The sequence below is a fragment of the Drosophila tropicalis genome, unplaced genomic scaffold (genome assembly GCF_018151085.1).
Source record: "Drosophila tropicalis isolate 14030-0801.00 unplaced genomic scaffold, ASM1815108v1 contig_9, whole genome shotgun sequence".
In the NCBI taxonomy this organism is placed as follows: Eukaryota; Metazoa; Arthropoda; class Insecta; order Diptera; family Drosophilidae; genus Drosophila; species Drosophila tropicalis.
In genome coordinates, this window is record NW_027173398.1 from 59,161 (window position 1) to 76,187 (window position 17,027).

Consider the following 17,027-nt stretch of genomic DNA (forward strand, 5'->3'; position numbering starts at 1 on the left):
TTTTTCAGCCGAACCTTTAATATTGTTAGCTGATCGTGATCGTGATGATGATACATATGTATGTACATATGTATATGTCTAGATATATGTACATATATAGCTATAGAGGTACCTACCCTTAAAAGATATGTTCTCCCAAAGTGTTTTGTATATTTCAAAGTTCCCATATCATTGGCTCTTTGACTTTAACGAGAATTTGCAATATTTGTTGTCTTGGTTTGTTTTTCCGGTTTATTGGCGTTGCCACTGCGGCTGCGTGTGCGGCTGCGGGTGATTTGAATTTGCAGCGACCACAACTGTTGGACAAATGTTTCTGTGTGTGTGTGTGCCAAGTCCGAGTTGTTGTTTTTACCATTACCTGGCTGATTAGCTCGTTTGTACATATGTATGTATGTACATATGTACATAGTTGTAGTTGCCGTTCCTCGGTTAATTTCCTCTAATTTTGCGGCATATGGGTTAGTACATTGAGAGATGACGATATTTGTTGAATGGACTGCGATGAAGAGATGCCAGGTAACCTGTTGTATGCTACTACATGTGTCTTCGTCTTTGCGTGTGTGTGTGTGTGTGTCAGCTAATTGACCTATAAAATGATAGATTAGCCTCACTGTATACTTACTCTATACATTCTCTAGGCACACCATAATTAACCATTGTACTTATGCACAATATATTGTTTGAGTCGCGTTTCCGATCGAATCGTGTCGCGATTTGTTTTTCTGTTTGGAATGTCAATTACATAAACACATACATACATACATGTACATATGTAGTGGTTGAATTTCGGGATTAAGACGTGCGATAAATACAGTCAATCAGTCAGAATCCCTCACAATTTCAAGGCTTAAACGACGTTTCTACCTAAACATAATGCAGATTGAATAATAATACAACTTGAATTTAATTTCTTTTCATGTGGCTTATGCTGTGCTTCTTTGGCTTATCACTGTTTAATCGGTTTTAATTTCAAATGTTTTATATGTATACTCCTTGATGGCCTTCAAATTCTTGATAACAAACTCCTTGAGGGCGGCCACGAATTCCGCTGCGTGCATTATTAACTGCTTGAAGGCCTCAATGACCTTGCCCTCGCCCTGCAATGAGCCCCGGTACAGATCAGCGGATACCTGTGTAATGTATCCACGTAAGCCTAAAATTTGGGCCTGGGCAATGGCGAACAGCTGGAACGCCTCCTTGGGCATGTCGCCTCGTATTTCAAAATCGCAATTCATAATCTCGGGTTTTTTTTCGGTAGCCATTTTTTGTTTTGTTTTTTGCCCAACGAAACAATAATTTTCAACTTTTTTAAACCAAAACAAATTCAATGAATGAATGAATTAATGCTATATCCAAACACTTGACAATAACTTCCATGAATAGGTATAGCCAACAAGCTTAGAATCAGAATAAATAAATAAAAATCACATTCTTTGGGGCCACCAGTTCTCAGTTTCTCTCTGTCTCACTCTTTGTCTCTCTCGCTCTTTCTCATGGGCAGGGCCTAAAAGCGATTTATCTCAACTTTGTTCTTACTCGATACTTCCGTGTGCACCGGCACCACAACGCGTCTGAATGAACAAAAGGGGATAAGAAGTGCACATAATTAGAGATTGAATTAATAACGCAAAAGAACATCCACAAACAAGAACAACAGCAACCAAAACGTTAACAAAAGCCACAGAAAGCTGCATGGGGCAGAGGGGGAACGAAGTCAGGTCCGGAAATTCTCTCACGATCACGATGTTCATAGACATAGGCACCTTGATACATACGTCCTGAAAACTTTGTATTAGCTTAGGAGCTAGTTACTATTACTATATCAACCCTAATTACTCAATTCTGTGGTCTATAAACCCAAGTTCAACTAAAAATGGCTTAGAATATTGAACGTTCTCGACTGATCCATAAATAACTTCTCCCCTTTTACGAAGATGATTGGAAAACTAAAAATCCAACCAGAAACTCTGTAAGATATCCTATCTAGAATTCAGGTATGTATTAACATGGTCGGTATCTAAGCATAAGCAAGTGAATAAATTTATTTTAAACAAGGATCTAGAAGATAATAAATTACACAAAAAGCTTTATTTTTGAACAGACTTGCAGGGAGTTTAAGGATTAATTGATATTGTTATTTTTGGGTTTTTTGGGAACCTTTTTGAAATTGTTTGTTTTGTTACATTCATTCTAAAGAAGGACTGGGGCACGTTCAAAAAACTTGAGATGTCATAATTACCGTGTATGTCTGTAATATGTTTAATATATATTTTAGGGCTTACGGTCTCAGGTTCCACAAAGACAAGTATGTATTTAGATATTCAACCCAAAGTTAGACTTAGGCTGACTCTGAGGCTAAGGCTTAGGTTCATGTTTAGTGTTTTTTTGCGATACGTGATACTCTTGGCACGTGATGTAACGTCACGTCATGTCATGTCAAATGACTGAAAGAGTTTTTCCCAGAAAAATCTTCCCTCACGTGTGCCCCCATCAATTAAAAGCAATTTTCTTAGAGCATAATTATGCATTATACAAGAGACATGATCGTATGCTATACGAGAGTAGTGTGTGTGTATATGTGTATGCGTATATTTATGCATGTATGTACATATGTGTGTACATACATATGTACATATTTCTTAATGGATTCCTGTAAACAATTTTCATTTGATATTCGTTAAACAGATTGTTTGCAAGTGCAAGGGCTGAGATTAGCTTAAGTGCTATTTATATTCGTACATATATGTAAGTATATGTGTACATATATAAATGTATATGTATGTATATATATGTATGTATATAAAAAAAAAAAAACATTACAAAGATTCTTCTTTTCAGATTTCGATGATGACCCATACAGAAGCCATGAGAATTTTCAAATACAATACAAAAAAGCACAGAGAAAATATATATTGTGAATATTCATGCTGTTCTTTTTGTGGAGGGATGGAAAGGGAAGTTTACGTTCGGCAAATGGAGAGCGTGTCCAGGAGAAAGACAGCTCCATTGATTATCATCAAGGAGCCGGCAGCTATGGCATTACGTTTACGATCCTTCTGCAGGAGGGCATCATGCCACTCATCAATGACCAAGGCACCGGAGGCTACAAACAGAATGCAGCCGATCAGCGAGATCAAGGCATTGAGACGTTTCTCCACAAGCGAATTGATCACATGACCTGAAAAGAAGAAGGGGCCAAGAGTTTGTGTTAGTGGTAACTAGATGCAGATGCTTAGTCCAATCGGGGCTAATCATAGTGTTCAACAGACTCACCAATCAGCAGTACACCACAAATGATGGCGAAGCCTCCAATGGTGCCACAAACGATCAATGGGCGTGAAGAGAGAGCTCCGTCCACCTCGTACATCACAATGCAGGCTATGGCGATGGCCTAAAGGTTGAAAATGGATAGAATAGAATGGGTAAGTAGCATTATTAGACTATGTTGCCGCATTTTTAGCTCACAAGAGATGGCAAATCTGATTGAAATTCGACAATATGAATATACAACAAAAACTTTTCCAATCGGAAGCCCCCAATAACCTGCCCAAAACTAAACTAAAATCTAAACTCGATGTTTTATCACAATAACTCCTAATAAAACGATTAACTGGTACAACGGCTAAGATGTATATCGACGCGTATTCAGCATAAGATGATCAAGAATATATGTATATACTTTAAAGGGTCGGAAACGTCTTCTTCTCTGCGTTATAAATTTTTAAGCCGCTTCTGAGATGGTCGTCTCGCCGACTTGGGTATACCATGCACCAAGTCTAAGTACCGAATTTGGTGACTCCAGCTCTAATAATCCCTGAGATCTAGATGTTCATACAGACACACGGACGAACGAACGGACGGACATGGCCAGATCGAATCGGCTGTTGATCCCGATCAAGAATCAATATACTTTATGGGGTCGGAAAAGCTTTCTTTCTGTAACATACTTAAAATGTTTTACTAGGTCTTATATCCTTCTCCCTTTCTGTAGTAAACTTTTGCCGAAGGTTTTCATCTTCATCAACCGTAAACTGAACTTTGTATCTTCTTTAAAAATACGTAAATCTGTTTGAAAACTATGAATCTTATAAAATTGGTAAAATATAGACATCAATCAAAAGGAATCAATCAGATGCTAATCATATAAAATTGTTTCAAAGTTCAGCGTTATTTCACTTAGTTCTCTTTTTATTCTCGTCAAGCATGAAATATAACAAATGTATCTGCCACGAAAATCGCTCCATTGGCCAGACAAAACGCTGCCGCTGCAAAAATACTATTCTTATCTATATCCACTGTAAAAGAACCCAGCCAACGATCCAAAATGATGGCCCCGCTGGAGATGAATAGGATGCAGCCGGCCACTGCAAACAGTATATCGATGCGCCTATCAACTTTGGCTCCCAGCAGATGACCTAAAAAGGCAGACAGTCATTTTCCCAGTGTCACAATGACGGATTGGCGTTAATGATCAACTTTACCCAGAGCCAGAGTTGCGCAAATGATCGTGTAGCCGGTAAGTGTGCCACAAATTAGCATGGCCTGGCTGCTATATGAATGATCGGCAACGCTTTCAATCAGAATGATGCTGGTCATTGTGAAGGCCTGATAAGGATGTCCAAGAACTTTTTAGTCAATTTTCAGACGGACAGACGAATAAAGACATTCAGCCAGAAGGAGAGTGAAGAAAGTAGAAAAACAACCAGGAAATCACAAAAAAGTAAGGAATAGCAAATAGAAGTGAAGCTCTACAGATTAAAATAGTCGACATAGTACATACACATACACATACATACATAGTTATATTTCTTTGAATATTAAAAGCAAATTAATTAAATAAAAAGTTCCCTGCAATTATGGATACATATATGTACAAATATATGTACACCTGTATATGTTGAATAGAGAGACCTTGGGTATCGAATTTTTTTGTAGAATTCACAAAATAGTACAATTTATTCCATTCCCACTATTTTAATCCTATGGACCCTAAGGGTGCTTACAAATTACTCAACCCACAAATTAGTTAATCTCATTCTAGAAAAACACAAGTATGTATTATGGAAAATTGTATGCCCTTGTAAAAAGAGTATATTAATTTTGATGTTCAGCGTGTAGAAGGAAGCACCTCCGACCATATAATGTATATATATTCTTGATCAGCACGGCGAGACGAGTTCATATAGCCAAGTCCGTCCGTCCGCCGCCCAGATCGACGCGAACTCCTTATAGACCGCACAAATACCTCAGATTCAGGCAGATCGGACCACTATATCATATAGCTCCCATACGAATGGCAAAGTCACGAACAGTGACTTTTCTCAATAATTTCGTTGTTTTTTAACCTATTATCATAATTATTAATATTTGTTAGTTTGAGTGTCCCAAATTTGATCAAAATCGGTAACTATATCATATATAGCTCCCATAGGACCGATCCGTCTAGTGACTTTTATGAAAACGTCGCGACGTTACCTTTGACGTTAAAAACTGAAGTTAAAAAATGTCCTACAATCTGTCTAAAAGTTTGTTATGTTTGTTTTAAACTCAAAAATATTATATTACATACACGAGAACAAGTATTTGGAAGCTAACCCAGTTTTTATACCATGCACCCATGGGGTAAAATGGTATATTAAAGGCGAAAAAAATGTATGTAACAGGCAGAAGGAAGCTTTTCCGACCCCATAAAGCATATATATGTATATTCTTGATCAGTATCAACAGCCGAGTCGATCTAGCCTTGGCCGTCTGTCCGAATGAACACCTAGATCTCGGAGATTGTAATAGCTAGAGCCACCAAATTTGGTATGTAGACCCGTGTAGTATGTAAATAGGTCAAAATTATTTTTAATTTTAAGTAGTTAAAGTTAAAAAAGGAGTTGATCTCAAAAACTGTTCTAGCTAGAGACTCCATAACTGGTATGTATAATTGCTTAGTAAATGCGCACATTATGTATGTGTAAAGATTTTGCCACGCCCCTTTTCGCCCCCGTAATTTGAAACAACTAGATTATCTCCCGTATTTAACAATATGCAATCAAGTTGGCGCACTTAAATTTGATACTAATATCCAGCAAAATACCAAATTTGATCAAAATCGGACAAAAAAAGCCGAGTTATGCATATAAACGATTTTCCATAAGGCCGGGGTTGGCCGTTTGCTGGTGGGGGCGCCAGGGTGCTCGTATGCTTGAGTGAGCGAGATACTAACAATAAGATATGCTTGTAAAAAGCATGTGAAAATGCATTTGTTTAATAAAATTTAAATATTTGCTTTACTGGTGTATGGTATACCTAAGTCGGCAAGACGACTTACTTCATTTCTGATATGTTCTTTTGACTTGAAGGAATTTGTTTCCTTGCACATATATATTCTTTGATGAGCCTTAGCACTTTAGCGCCATCACCTGCTACCGGCCAACTCCGCCATTATGGCCCACCTAGAGAATGACTATTATATGCATAACTTGGATAACTCCGATTTTGATTAAATTTGGTTTGTTACTTCGGATTTTACCAAGAACAAACGCGAAAAATAAATCACTCGTCTAATTACACATTGTTGCGAAATTTTTACCTAATAATAGGTTGATGTACTCGATACTCGTTCACCCCTTCTCCTAACTATGAGTTTAACTAATTTTAGCTAAAACCGATGCTGAAATATGTTTGCATAAAATTTCTATTTAGTTGGTCCTGGTCCCCCCTTATGCTGTCAAAGTAATGCAATGCAACTGGAACTGGAATTGTCCATAAGGTATCAGCTGAAAGGAACCCAATTCGGCCATCTGATTCTGGCCATCTGTCAATATTCTAACAACCATTGAGCGGAAGTATTCAACATAAAGTGACGCACATGTATGTACATTGTATATATGTACATATATTTAGAACATTTAATGGTTAACCGGTGGCCACCATTTAGTTGCCATAATCTTTTCCACGCTATTTAATACAAAAGAAAAAAAAAACAAAAACATTTAACTCCCAGAATGCTTTCCCTGGATAGCTACCTATACATACATATGTATGTATGAAGCATATCTGTGGTAGGTGATGCCTACTAAACTAGGTTTATAGGGTAGATTCATTTGATTTTCGGCTACTGTGTGGACATATGCTTCATGGACATCGACAGTAAAATAATAAAAATAACACCAAAATAAAATTAGATGAAATACGATTGCCAAACACAAATGGCCGATACAATATTTGGTAATTATTGACATATCTAACCATATGTATAGATATATAAGTGTATGTGTAAATAATAGAGGGTGTAACACATACACACACACGAAAATATTATTTATAGCGGCTAATTCCCGTTCTTATCTCTAATGGTAAGCCATATAGAGCTCTTAATGACCTTTCGCTGTCACATTTGCCTCTCTTCCTTTTGCTTGCCTTTGGCCATGCGTCTGTCATTACAAAATAAACATAATAATGGTTAGATGGAATCGTTGAAAGCGTGGAACGGGGGCGGAAAGGCAGGGGAGGCGATAGAGTATTAATGTTGCATCCTTCCTGCCAGGACATCAATTAGGCACTAATTGATTGATCCATCCAGTTGGCAAAGGGTGCGGTCCGTAACCGGGGCTAAACACTTTGACACGCCATTTGCCATTTATCGTCCATATCAATATTAAAATAATTTTCATAATTTGATAAGCAAATTGGCTCAAGTACTTTATAGGTGTGGGAGAGAGAAAGAGAGACGGAGGGAGATACATACGTTTACGAATTGACGTCCTAAATCACTTAAGTCATTAAATTTAAACAATTTTCAGTATGATGATTTATATACATTCCACATATATAAAAGTAATTTAATTGCTTAGATCACAAGATCATATAAAAGTAATTTAATTGCTTAGTAGTTAATATAAACAACAACACTACAAATCGAATAGTCGTAATTCTTTGAGATTATATCTATTCGGACTTGCACAACATAGATTTCAATACTTGAAGTGAGTTGGAATTACCATTTGCAAGTTTTATGGCCATTATTTACATAGAAATGGGTACGCATCTAAAGTCCGAGCAATAAAGGCTTCTTTATCGGTTTTGTATATTCTGTGCATAAAAAAATCATGAAAACGAATTATGAATCATTAACGACTGACTTAATCGTTGAGCTCTCACGTTTTGAAATGTGTTTTGCATATTCATCACATGAATGTTTTAATTCCATTTATATATAACATTTCATTCATGTGGAATCCAGCAATCCACTAAACTATTTCAACACCTTTTCGATAACCTCAATATATGTATGATTCAAAAAACAAATACATGGGATACAAGGTACAACAATTTGGGAAACAAGAAATTGTAGAACAACTTCGAAATCCCAATATACCGTTTCAGATTTATTGAGGTATAAGGGGTATAAGGGGCTACTAAACGAAATAAGCTCTCTGTCTAAAAGACGTCTGCACAAGTTTGGGTGTTTGTACATACATATGTATTTGTAAGTACATCGATTTTATTAGCCAATTCATAATTTTCAATTCTTTTGGCCAATTAATTATGGCACGGGCTGACATGTCATTGACATTGGAGCCGGCCAAACGCAATGCCAACGCCCACATAAATAAATAAATAAATGAAACTTTGAAGCAAAATCGCTCAACAGATTTGCAGTTAAAACATTTATTAGCTCGTAAATGTATTTACGAGCAAGTTGCAAGAGAATGTTCCCTTACCACATTGCAAAGTGCCAAATAACAATTGGTCTTATCTGCTGGAATGGCGGAACGTTCTATTTATTATTATTAATTTTCGTTTGTTTCTCGTATTGTTTCGTGTGCGGTTTGGCTAGTTTTTGCTTTTTTGTTATTCTATTTCTGCTTTAAGCCCATTCGCATGACCATAGGCATGGAAATATTTACCTAAGGACTTATGGTTTTCACTTTTAATTGGGTTTTTTTTTTTTTTTTATTATTTCGTTGTTCATTGCTTCTGATGGTGACTAATGCGGCCGGCTGGAGATAATTAACGAACTTAATCTCAAATTAGCTATTCTCAACGCATATTCCTGCTTGAATCTGAATCTTTCTATCTCGCGCTCTCCCTCTCTCTCGCACTCTCTCTCATACCTCTTGTGCACACCTTTTCGCCTCCACGCCTAAACACTCCGATTTGTTGTTTATTCAATGCAATATAAGCGTCGACCTTTAGGTGTATCACACATGGCGTATGCGTAATTTTTTGTACATGCTTCTCCTCCAACCTTATGACATCATCATTATGGTGGCAATGATGTTCATGATCATCATACACATTATATTCAAGTCTGTGCCATAGGCCGAAACAAAGATAGCCTAAAGAATGCCGCAATGACCTCAGCTCACAAAAAAATTCGCTACAAATTGTTCAACATATTAAGCTGTAGCTTTGGATTTTGTATACACACATACATAAATACAGATGTCGATGTGTACAAATATGTATATACTACAAAATAGTGTGTATATATGTACATACATACATATATGGCCACTGGATATAATTCAAGTCTGAGTATAGTGTAGGTGTGGCAACGATATTCATGATGTGCATTACAATTGAATGGCGACTTCAAGCAAACTAATTGACCCAAAAAAAAAGTGATTTAATCCAGGGAATAGGCTAATAAATAATCTATTACCAATTCCATAAAGTAATGACCAAGTCAAGGAATAGTTAAACTGCCAGACAATTACTTCAAGTGTCTAAGTAGTTTCACTTTCATTTTAAAAAAGGAAGTTTTGAGTTTTCTGTCTCCGGCGCCAAAATCACTCCCAAAGATTCTGCGGGAACGGGTCCAAATAGTTGAAAATCTATTTACAAACGGATATCCGGCTTATTAAAACTTTTTTGTTTATTGTGTATGAATGTGAAACAAATTTGTATAAATAATAATAGATTTTGTTTTCAAAAATTTCCGGCATGATCTCATGGTATTAAAGTCAATTATTTTTTATCAACCAAAAAGCTAATAAATGGAATTGACTTTGTACGGAAAATCTTTAAGAGAACTTGAAAGACATGTAATTTTTTAAGTACATAAATATGATGAAACAATTGAATATTGAATATCAATGTTAATCAATTGCATATCAGGAGAAACAATTCGAATATTAGTCAATGATATTGAACTGACTATTGAATTCATTTTTTATATGAATTTTGATGCATCATATGTGCTAATCTGGATTAATACTGAAACGTACATTCATATGTATGCATATGTATGTATGTACATACATATATGTACATACATATGTGCATTCATGTCTCTGTGTGTATATGGCACAAGTACAGTCAGCACTGTGTAATAGGAAAACTGATAAAAAGCCGCTTGCATTATGAGGGGCAATTTATTCCAATTTCATCATTAAAAAGCGACAGCTGCCAAAATTGGCAAACGCTAAACAAAAATAATAACAATGGAAACTAAATTAAGCTGATATGCCTTTCCTTTTTTATTCATTTCTTTTCTTTTCTTTAGGTGTTCTTTTTTATTTTTGTGGAAATAAACAAATAATTGAAATGGACTTGTTGTTTGTTTGCTCTGTGGTGACATCATATTGAAACAGATACACCAAAGAGAACAAATCCAAAATTTATCTCGAAAACAGGCGAGAAGAGCCATTTCATGACATCATGCCATATGAGAAATGAAAGAATTAATTTAAAACTACGCACTAAAACTCCAACAAATATTTCGCCCTGAAACCAGTTTCAAGAACTCTGAGAATCGAAAACAAAGCAGAAAGCAAACAAGAGCGAACACATGATGGCAAGAAATTTCAACAATAAGACACTGTGAATAACATTGGATTATGGTGCGATAAGGCAACAAGACAACAACAGGAAGAAAAGGGAGGATGTGCGAGCCCCGAGCTCAACCAGTGAGTTACCCCATTTAAATTCAACGGATGCTGGACTCGTGCGTCTCGCATCCTTCGTCTTTCCCACTTCCCAATCGAAAAACTTACCAGCTCAATGATTTTCAGTAGCAAACGGTTGTTAAACTCCATTGTAGATGATTTGTTTTCAATACTAAATTGTATTCGATAATTTAAATTTTGTATGTAGCTGGTTAATTCTTTGGTTTTTTTGTGTCTTTTGATTTCCGTATCTATCAGATGCGTGTGGATTCCACGACATGCGAAATCGAACTGAATCGCCGAGAGTTTCCCAAATCGTGTCCAAAGCTTCACCCATAAGGCCGATGGAGAAGTCAGTCGTTCGGCTGACAGCCGACAGCGTCAACGAACAATTCGTTATCAAAAACAACAAGAACCAGAGCGGCCGAACTACTTGGCTACAATTCAGCCGTTGTTTCTCCTGAATATAAAATGCGATTTGACTGACAATGAGTAAAGAAATTCAGAAATCTAAGACTTAAAGATCTGAAACTTCTTTAAAACCACAATATTATGCAATACTTAAAGTTGTAAGCTGAACTCGGTGATTAAACTTTTAAATCATAGGTAATATATGTCAATATCTTAAATTTGCTACAAAGTTTACATGGACAATACGAAAACATAGACAAAAATAACCTACAACATTTGGTAATAACAATAGAGTCAGGCTAACTTCGGACTTGCCATATATACACATACATATCTTTTCCTTTCTACCTACGCGCATATATGTATGTACATATGTATGTATTTATATGTATAAGTGGTCAATGGGTATTCTTGGCCGGAATCCTCTTTATCGGACCCGTTTCGAAAATATTGTCATTTGAAAATAGAAAGAGAATAAGAAAAAACATAAAAAGTTCGCTACGGCCAAAACAAGGGTGACTCATTGCTGCAACTGATCGCCGGAAATTAACGTTTATTGCGGCAAATTTAGCATAGTCCTTACTAGTCCTTACCACATTCAAGTTGTTTAAGAATAAATATCGGATTCATCTGAATCGGCTTCACCAATTCGAATAAACAAAACAAGAAAAATGTCAAGTTTGCTTAAAGCCAAAACAAAACTCGTTCACACGCTGTGGTAAAGATTTAACAAGGAGTTAACGCTGAGCATAAAATATGTATAAACAATTTTACCCCCGGATGCGAGAGTCATTAAAATAATATACATATTTTTAAGAACAATTGTCGACTCCTATATTCTAAGATTTCACTACTTTAGTTTTACTTTTGACCAAATATAAATAAAATCATTTCATATTTTGAATGCAACAAATGAAGATCGGATTTTTAGTTTGCGGTTAATGAATAGAGCCCGATTTTATGTTTATGTTTTACTTTATTTATGTGATAGCGAATGAATTATTAAGAAGCACCCTTTGGAACAAAACTTCGAATTTCAGCCTACACTTTCACGGGCCACATTTGCCGGAATCGAATGATGAAACTTCGGCACAGCCTGATTTATAATCATTTTACTTTGACAACAAGAGTGATTGTCGCATATTTTTAATGGAATAAAAAAAAAACAGTGAAAATCATATGAACTAAACTAAAATATTTTTGCCTATAGTACTTAGGAATCATCCGACAGTTCAATGTCTCGATTAACTGCATCTGCACACTGTCAGCCAACTATAGCGGCTCCCAAGTGAGCCAGGGTACGCTCCATCTCAAACGTGTGAACATATTGAGGTTCCAGTGTGGACACGGCCCGTTGCGTTAGTAAATTTATGTTTTTAACTTCACCATGGTCCCGCTCGAATGCCAAGTAATCCACCCAGACGCTGGGCTCAGTTTTCCCAAAATGCAGGGCCATGTGCTCGAAACACATTCTCCAAGATTTCAGGTTGGCAGAGTCCTGTGCCAGAAAATAAAGAGTGAGTAACTAGATACGGGAGCTGTTTGACTCTGCAACTTACCCTTATAGACAAAGTGCTTTCAAGTTGAGCCATTTCCCGATGCAATTGTAGAGATAGGGGAGGCTGGAGGGAAAGTTTTTTGTATTCTTTTCTTGCAGTCTCAGGAGAGTTTTCTATCCAGAGATAGCGTAGGTAATCTGAGCGCAGTTTGGCGAATTCCGGATATTTCGATTTACAGGCCTCTGCATAAATGTTATCCAGTCTTTCTCTATTACTCGGCGTACGCTCACGTGTGCGATAATAACAGATGACACTTCGCCATAGGGGGAAAGACTCGCCGCCCATTGTCTTTTGGATTTTATGAAACACCTCGTAGATCTGCGGCTCCTCGTCGTTACGAATGAGGGTGTCCATTAGAAGTTGATACATTTCAACGCAGGGATCACGCTTTAATGCCTCATTGAAGATTTGAACAGCGGTTGAACAGCCAGTCGGAGTGGAACATAGCATTTTCTTCAAGGTAGCATAGTGACGGATTGGCATTAGCTGGGAGCGATGGCCCTCCTGCAGTGCATTGGCCAGATACTGCTGTTTAAGGGACCGCTCCGATTTGGAGTTCGTTTTAATAGCTAGAAGGGCATCTATATATAGGTTCCATATTTCTTGGGGTTTTTAATAAGTCAACAGCAGTCTTATAAACAGTCGTAAATAATTCCAGGCGCCCTTTAAAAGGGCGTTCGAGTCGAGTTCTTTTGGACGCCGGCTCCTCTTGTTCAAGATCCTGCTGTTCCATATCACCAAGATGATAGCCCCGCAATTCCCGCTGTGCCAGTAGATCCCAAAGCAGAGGTTCTCTAGGAAACTTTTCCTGCATGTCGTGGAGTATATTTCGTTGAAGCTTGTAGGTTATTTCATGATTATTTTCGCAGGATTCCAGTAGCTTGATAAAATAATCCAAGTGGGTAACATTTTTCATGCTGTTATTATAGACCGCTGCTACTCGTTCCAACTTGATATCTTGCTCGGAAAGCGTATTATCCTCTAGATTTTTCTCATTATCGGCCAGAGCCGCTTCCGTAAGCAGGATATCAAAGAAACATTTATTCAGTCGCTCAGATGTGGGATGACGTTGCAGACCACGTAAAAGTGTATCCTGGACACGTTCTATGTTGAGGCGATTGTATTCATAGAGCCACATGGCAGCATCCACCCAAAAACTCGGTTCATCTCCATGATACTGCAAGAATCAAATTGAAAGTCCATTCGATGTTTTGTCTTTCATAGCTGCTCACCTGCAGCATCTTCTCATAGATGCCCGCAACATCCTGAGGATTATTCTTTTTGCTGAAATTAATCCAGTGTCCCCATAGGCGTCTATCGTGGCTGAATTTGAGCAGAACTTCCCTGTACAAACGCATAATTCTGACTAATATGGAAGTCTTTAGTCCAGAAAGTTTTAGATGCATTTGCTCCTCCTTGGCAACAACAGTCTCATGCATTTGCTTCTCATAGACAATGAACTCCAGATAATCGCTCACGGTCAAATGACCCTTAGTAATTTTTTGGAACAAATGATCCCGGCGGCTAATGATCTCTCTGGAATAATTGTCGAAATTAGTTGTTTTCATAGCTTTGTGTCACCTTTGACTTTACCTCACTTGCTCGGGGGTAAATAAATTGTAGCGGTTCATCTGCTCGTACTCGGGCAGGATGCGCTCCTGCATTTCAGCTATAAACTCACCCATTTTCTTAGATTTGTGTTTCTTTTATTTTTAATCAAAGTGCCTGGCCCATCTAAAACGAACGCACGTGCAATGTAGTGTTATCGATATTTTGGAGACCGCATTGTGATGGTTACAATGAAATATTCGTATATCGTTGAATTTTAAATGCATCCGTGTTATTAAACAACTTTTCAAGTCACAAATATAACAATTCCGATTTAATAAAGTATTAATATACATATATTGTTCATCAAATAAAACCAAATTTGTCGTGTTTATTATTGTTTTATATATTTGTATGTTATTCTGTGTTTTTTCCTTATATACTATAGAGCATTTAATAAAATTCGCAGGGTTTTGCTGTCAGATTTTCTGATTTCGGTTTTTTGCTTTTGCTTAGACTGTTCATAGTTTTCGAAGCAGAAGCATCAGCACACAGCAAAATTGTCGACAGTTTTCCCAGTTTTCAAACCCTGGATATTTCATACATATATACGAATACGCAAAAAAAAAAAATATTACACAATTGACTGCACAGTCGCAGTCGCAGTGAATAAAAGTCACTAGTTTATCGTTGTTATCGCAAGCGCTGCCGATTCCATGTTACCAGAGTTCGATAATTCGGTGCACACAGTGTGTTTATTTTTGTATAAAAGTTTTTTGCCGAGCTCATCTTTCTTTAAGATTTTTAAGTGAAGTGTGACCAGCCATAATATCAAAAAATATATTTCCAAATAATATCGATATGCGATATATCAGGGAAAAAAATATTTCGATATAAATATTTATTTTTTTTGTAAAAATATCGATATATTTGATATTTGATATATTATCAACAACCCTAGCACACACACGCTCCCAAACTCACAGGCGAACACAAACACGAAAAGTTGCGAGAAAATACAATAAATAAAGCAATTTACAAAGAAGTAAAACAAAACTAAATCAAATGGCCGAATTTTCAGTAGAACGTGTGGAAGATAAGCGAACGGTCAACGGCCGAACAGAATATTACTTGAAGTGGAAGGGCTATCCACGCAGTGAAAATACTTGGGAACCGGTCGAAAACTTAGACTGTCCTGATCTGATAGCCACCTTTGAGGAGTCGCTGAAGAACAACAAGAACAAGGACACGAAGAAACGTTTAGCAAGCACGGCATCAATGCCAGAATCTATTAGAAGCAAGCGTAAGTCATTTTTGGAGGAGGAGACCGAGGAGCAAAAGAAACTTATTGGATTCGACCGTGGTTTGGAACCGTCGAAAATTTTGGGCGCCACCGACTCGTCCGGACATTTGATGTTTCTCATGAAATGGAAGGGCAGCGATCATGCCGATTTAGTGCCTGCCAAATTGGCTAATATAAAATGCCCTCAGCTTGTCATTCAGTTTTATGAAGAGCGTCTCACCTGGCACACGGGCAATGGCAACGGTAACGGTAATTCAAGTGGCGGTGGCGGTCCTAATAGTGTTGGCGGCGTAGGAGCTGGCGTGGACAGTGCAGCAAATAGTACTGGCAGTGTAACCAGACCCGGCAGCGTGGGCACTCCAGCTGGTAGCACTGCGGAAGGTGTCGAAGACGATGAGGTGGCCCCAAGTCCGCTAGCTAGCATCAACAATGATGAGAATGTGAAAGCGGATGAGAGTAATGGTGATGGCGATGGAGATGGAGACGCTGCGCCGGATGGGGATGCGGACGCCGAAGCAGATGGTGAAGCGGACGCAGATGCGGATGGAGATGGTGACTTAAGTGCTGAATTGGGCAATGGCGAAGCCGATGACTAGGAGTGAACGAACAGCAACAACTTGGTGTATATACACCATACACCCATAACACAAGCACACTCCCGCAGTCACCCAATCATATATGTACATGCATACATAACACATTTAAGCATTAACCTTAATATTCATATAAGCATATTCCTTTTTGCGTATTTCTATAAGTTTACTTAGATTTAGTCTCCCCAATTGAAGTAATTTGATGCTTTCTGTTTTAATTTTTTTTTTAGACTTAGTTTGCTTTGAAATACAGACATACACACAAAAAATGCGCAAGGTGAGCGAAATAAATAACTAGGCAGTATTGGTTTATGTTTTTATGTTATTCCTTGGGTGTAATACTGTCCAACCTTAATTGGTTATACAAAAAATACAGATAAATTTGTTTATTTTTCAATTATTGTGTAGGTATTATGAACAATTCGTATTATTCAGTAAAAGCGAGTTCTCGTCGTCCAAATTAATTATTTCGGTCACCTTATGAAAGTCCTTTTAGCATCCATATATGTATATAAATATAAGAAAAATAACATCACTGTTACATCTCAATCCGGTAAGACGGGTTTTGTTGCATCTTTTGTAGACCTGAGAAATGAATGAAGCAAAAAACACAAGAAATTAAGATGATAAACTTAAACTTAGTAAGTAGTTTTAAACAATTTTTGTCAACAAGTAAAAAAGCAATATAAATTAAATTTAATTAGTGTAACATATTACATACATACAAATA

General features: G+C 37.2%; 5 protein-coding genes across 5 annotated transcripts; 1 reads left to right on the forward strand and 4 right to left on the reverse strand.

The window, feature by feature from the left end:
* Positions 1-885: 885 nt before the first annotated feature.
* Positions 886-1,400, reverse strand: LOC137586099 (acylphosphatase-1). The gene has a single exon (XM_068302108.1). It carries the CDS (start codon positions 1,260-1,262, stop codon positions 954-956), a length of 309 nt encoding a protein of 102 aa, XP_068158209.1. The 5' UTR covers positions 1,263-1,400; the 3' UTR covers positions 886-953.
* Positions 1,401-2,565: 1,165 nt separating this feature from the next.
* Positions 2,566-11,165, reverse strand: LOC137586097 (protein snakeskin-like). Its single transcript, XM_068302107.1, has 3 exons — positions 10,992-11,165; positions 3,274-3,391; positions 2,566-3,178 (listed from the first exon to the last, which is right to left on the reverse strand). The coding sequence occupies exons 1-3, from the start codon at positions 11,031-11,033 to the stop codon at positions 2,961-2,963; spliced, it is 378 nt and encodes a 125-aa protein (XP_068158208.1). The 5' UTR covers positions 11,034-11,165; the 3' UTR covers positions 2,566-2,960.
* LOC137586109 (uncharacterized) lies at positions 4,198-4,600 on the reverse strand. The gene is made up of 2 exons (XM_068302119.1): positions 4,482-4,600; positions 4,198-4,415 (listed from the first exon to the last, which is right to left on the reverse strand). The coding sequence occupies exons 1-2, from the start codon at positions 4,594-4,596 to the stop codon at positions 4,198-4,200; spliced, it is 333 nt and encodes a 110-aa protein (XP_068158220.1). The 5' UTR covers positions 4,597-4,600.
* A 1,225-nt stretch (positions 11,166-12,390) lies between the features above and the next one.
* LOC137586086 (U3 small nucleolar RNA-associated protein 6 homolog) lies at positions 12,391-15,060 on the reverse strand. Its single transcript, XM_068302085.1, is given in 5 exon segments — positions 12,391-12,792; positions 12,854-13,459; positions 13,461-14,030; positions 14,086-14,389; positions 14,447-15,060. Coding segments are annotated over 5 exon segments (1,806 nt in total). The 5' UTR covers positions 14,539-15,060; the 3' UTR covers positions 12,391-12,558.
* A 292-nt stretch (positions 15,061-15,352) lies between these two features.
* HP1b (Heterochromatin Protein 1b) lies at positions 15,353-16,601 on the forward strand. Its single transcript, XM_068302106.1, has one exon. It carries the CDS (start codon positions 15,467-15,469, stop codon positions 16,298-16,300), a length of 834 nt encoding a protein of 277 aa, XP_068158207.1. The 5' UTR covers positions 15,353-15,466; the 3' UTR covers positions 16,301-16,601.
* The last annotated feature ends 426 nt before the right edge of the window (positions 16,602-17,027 follow it).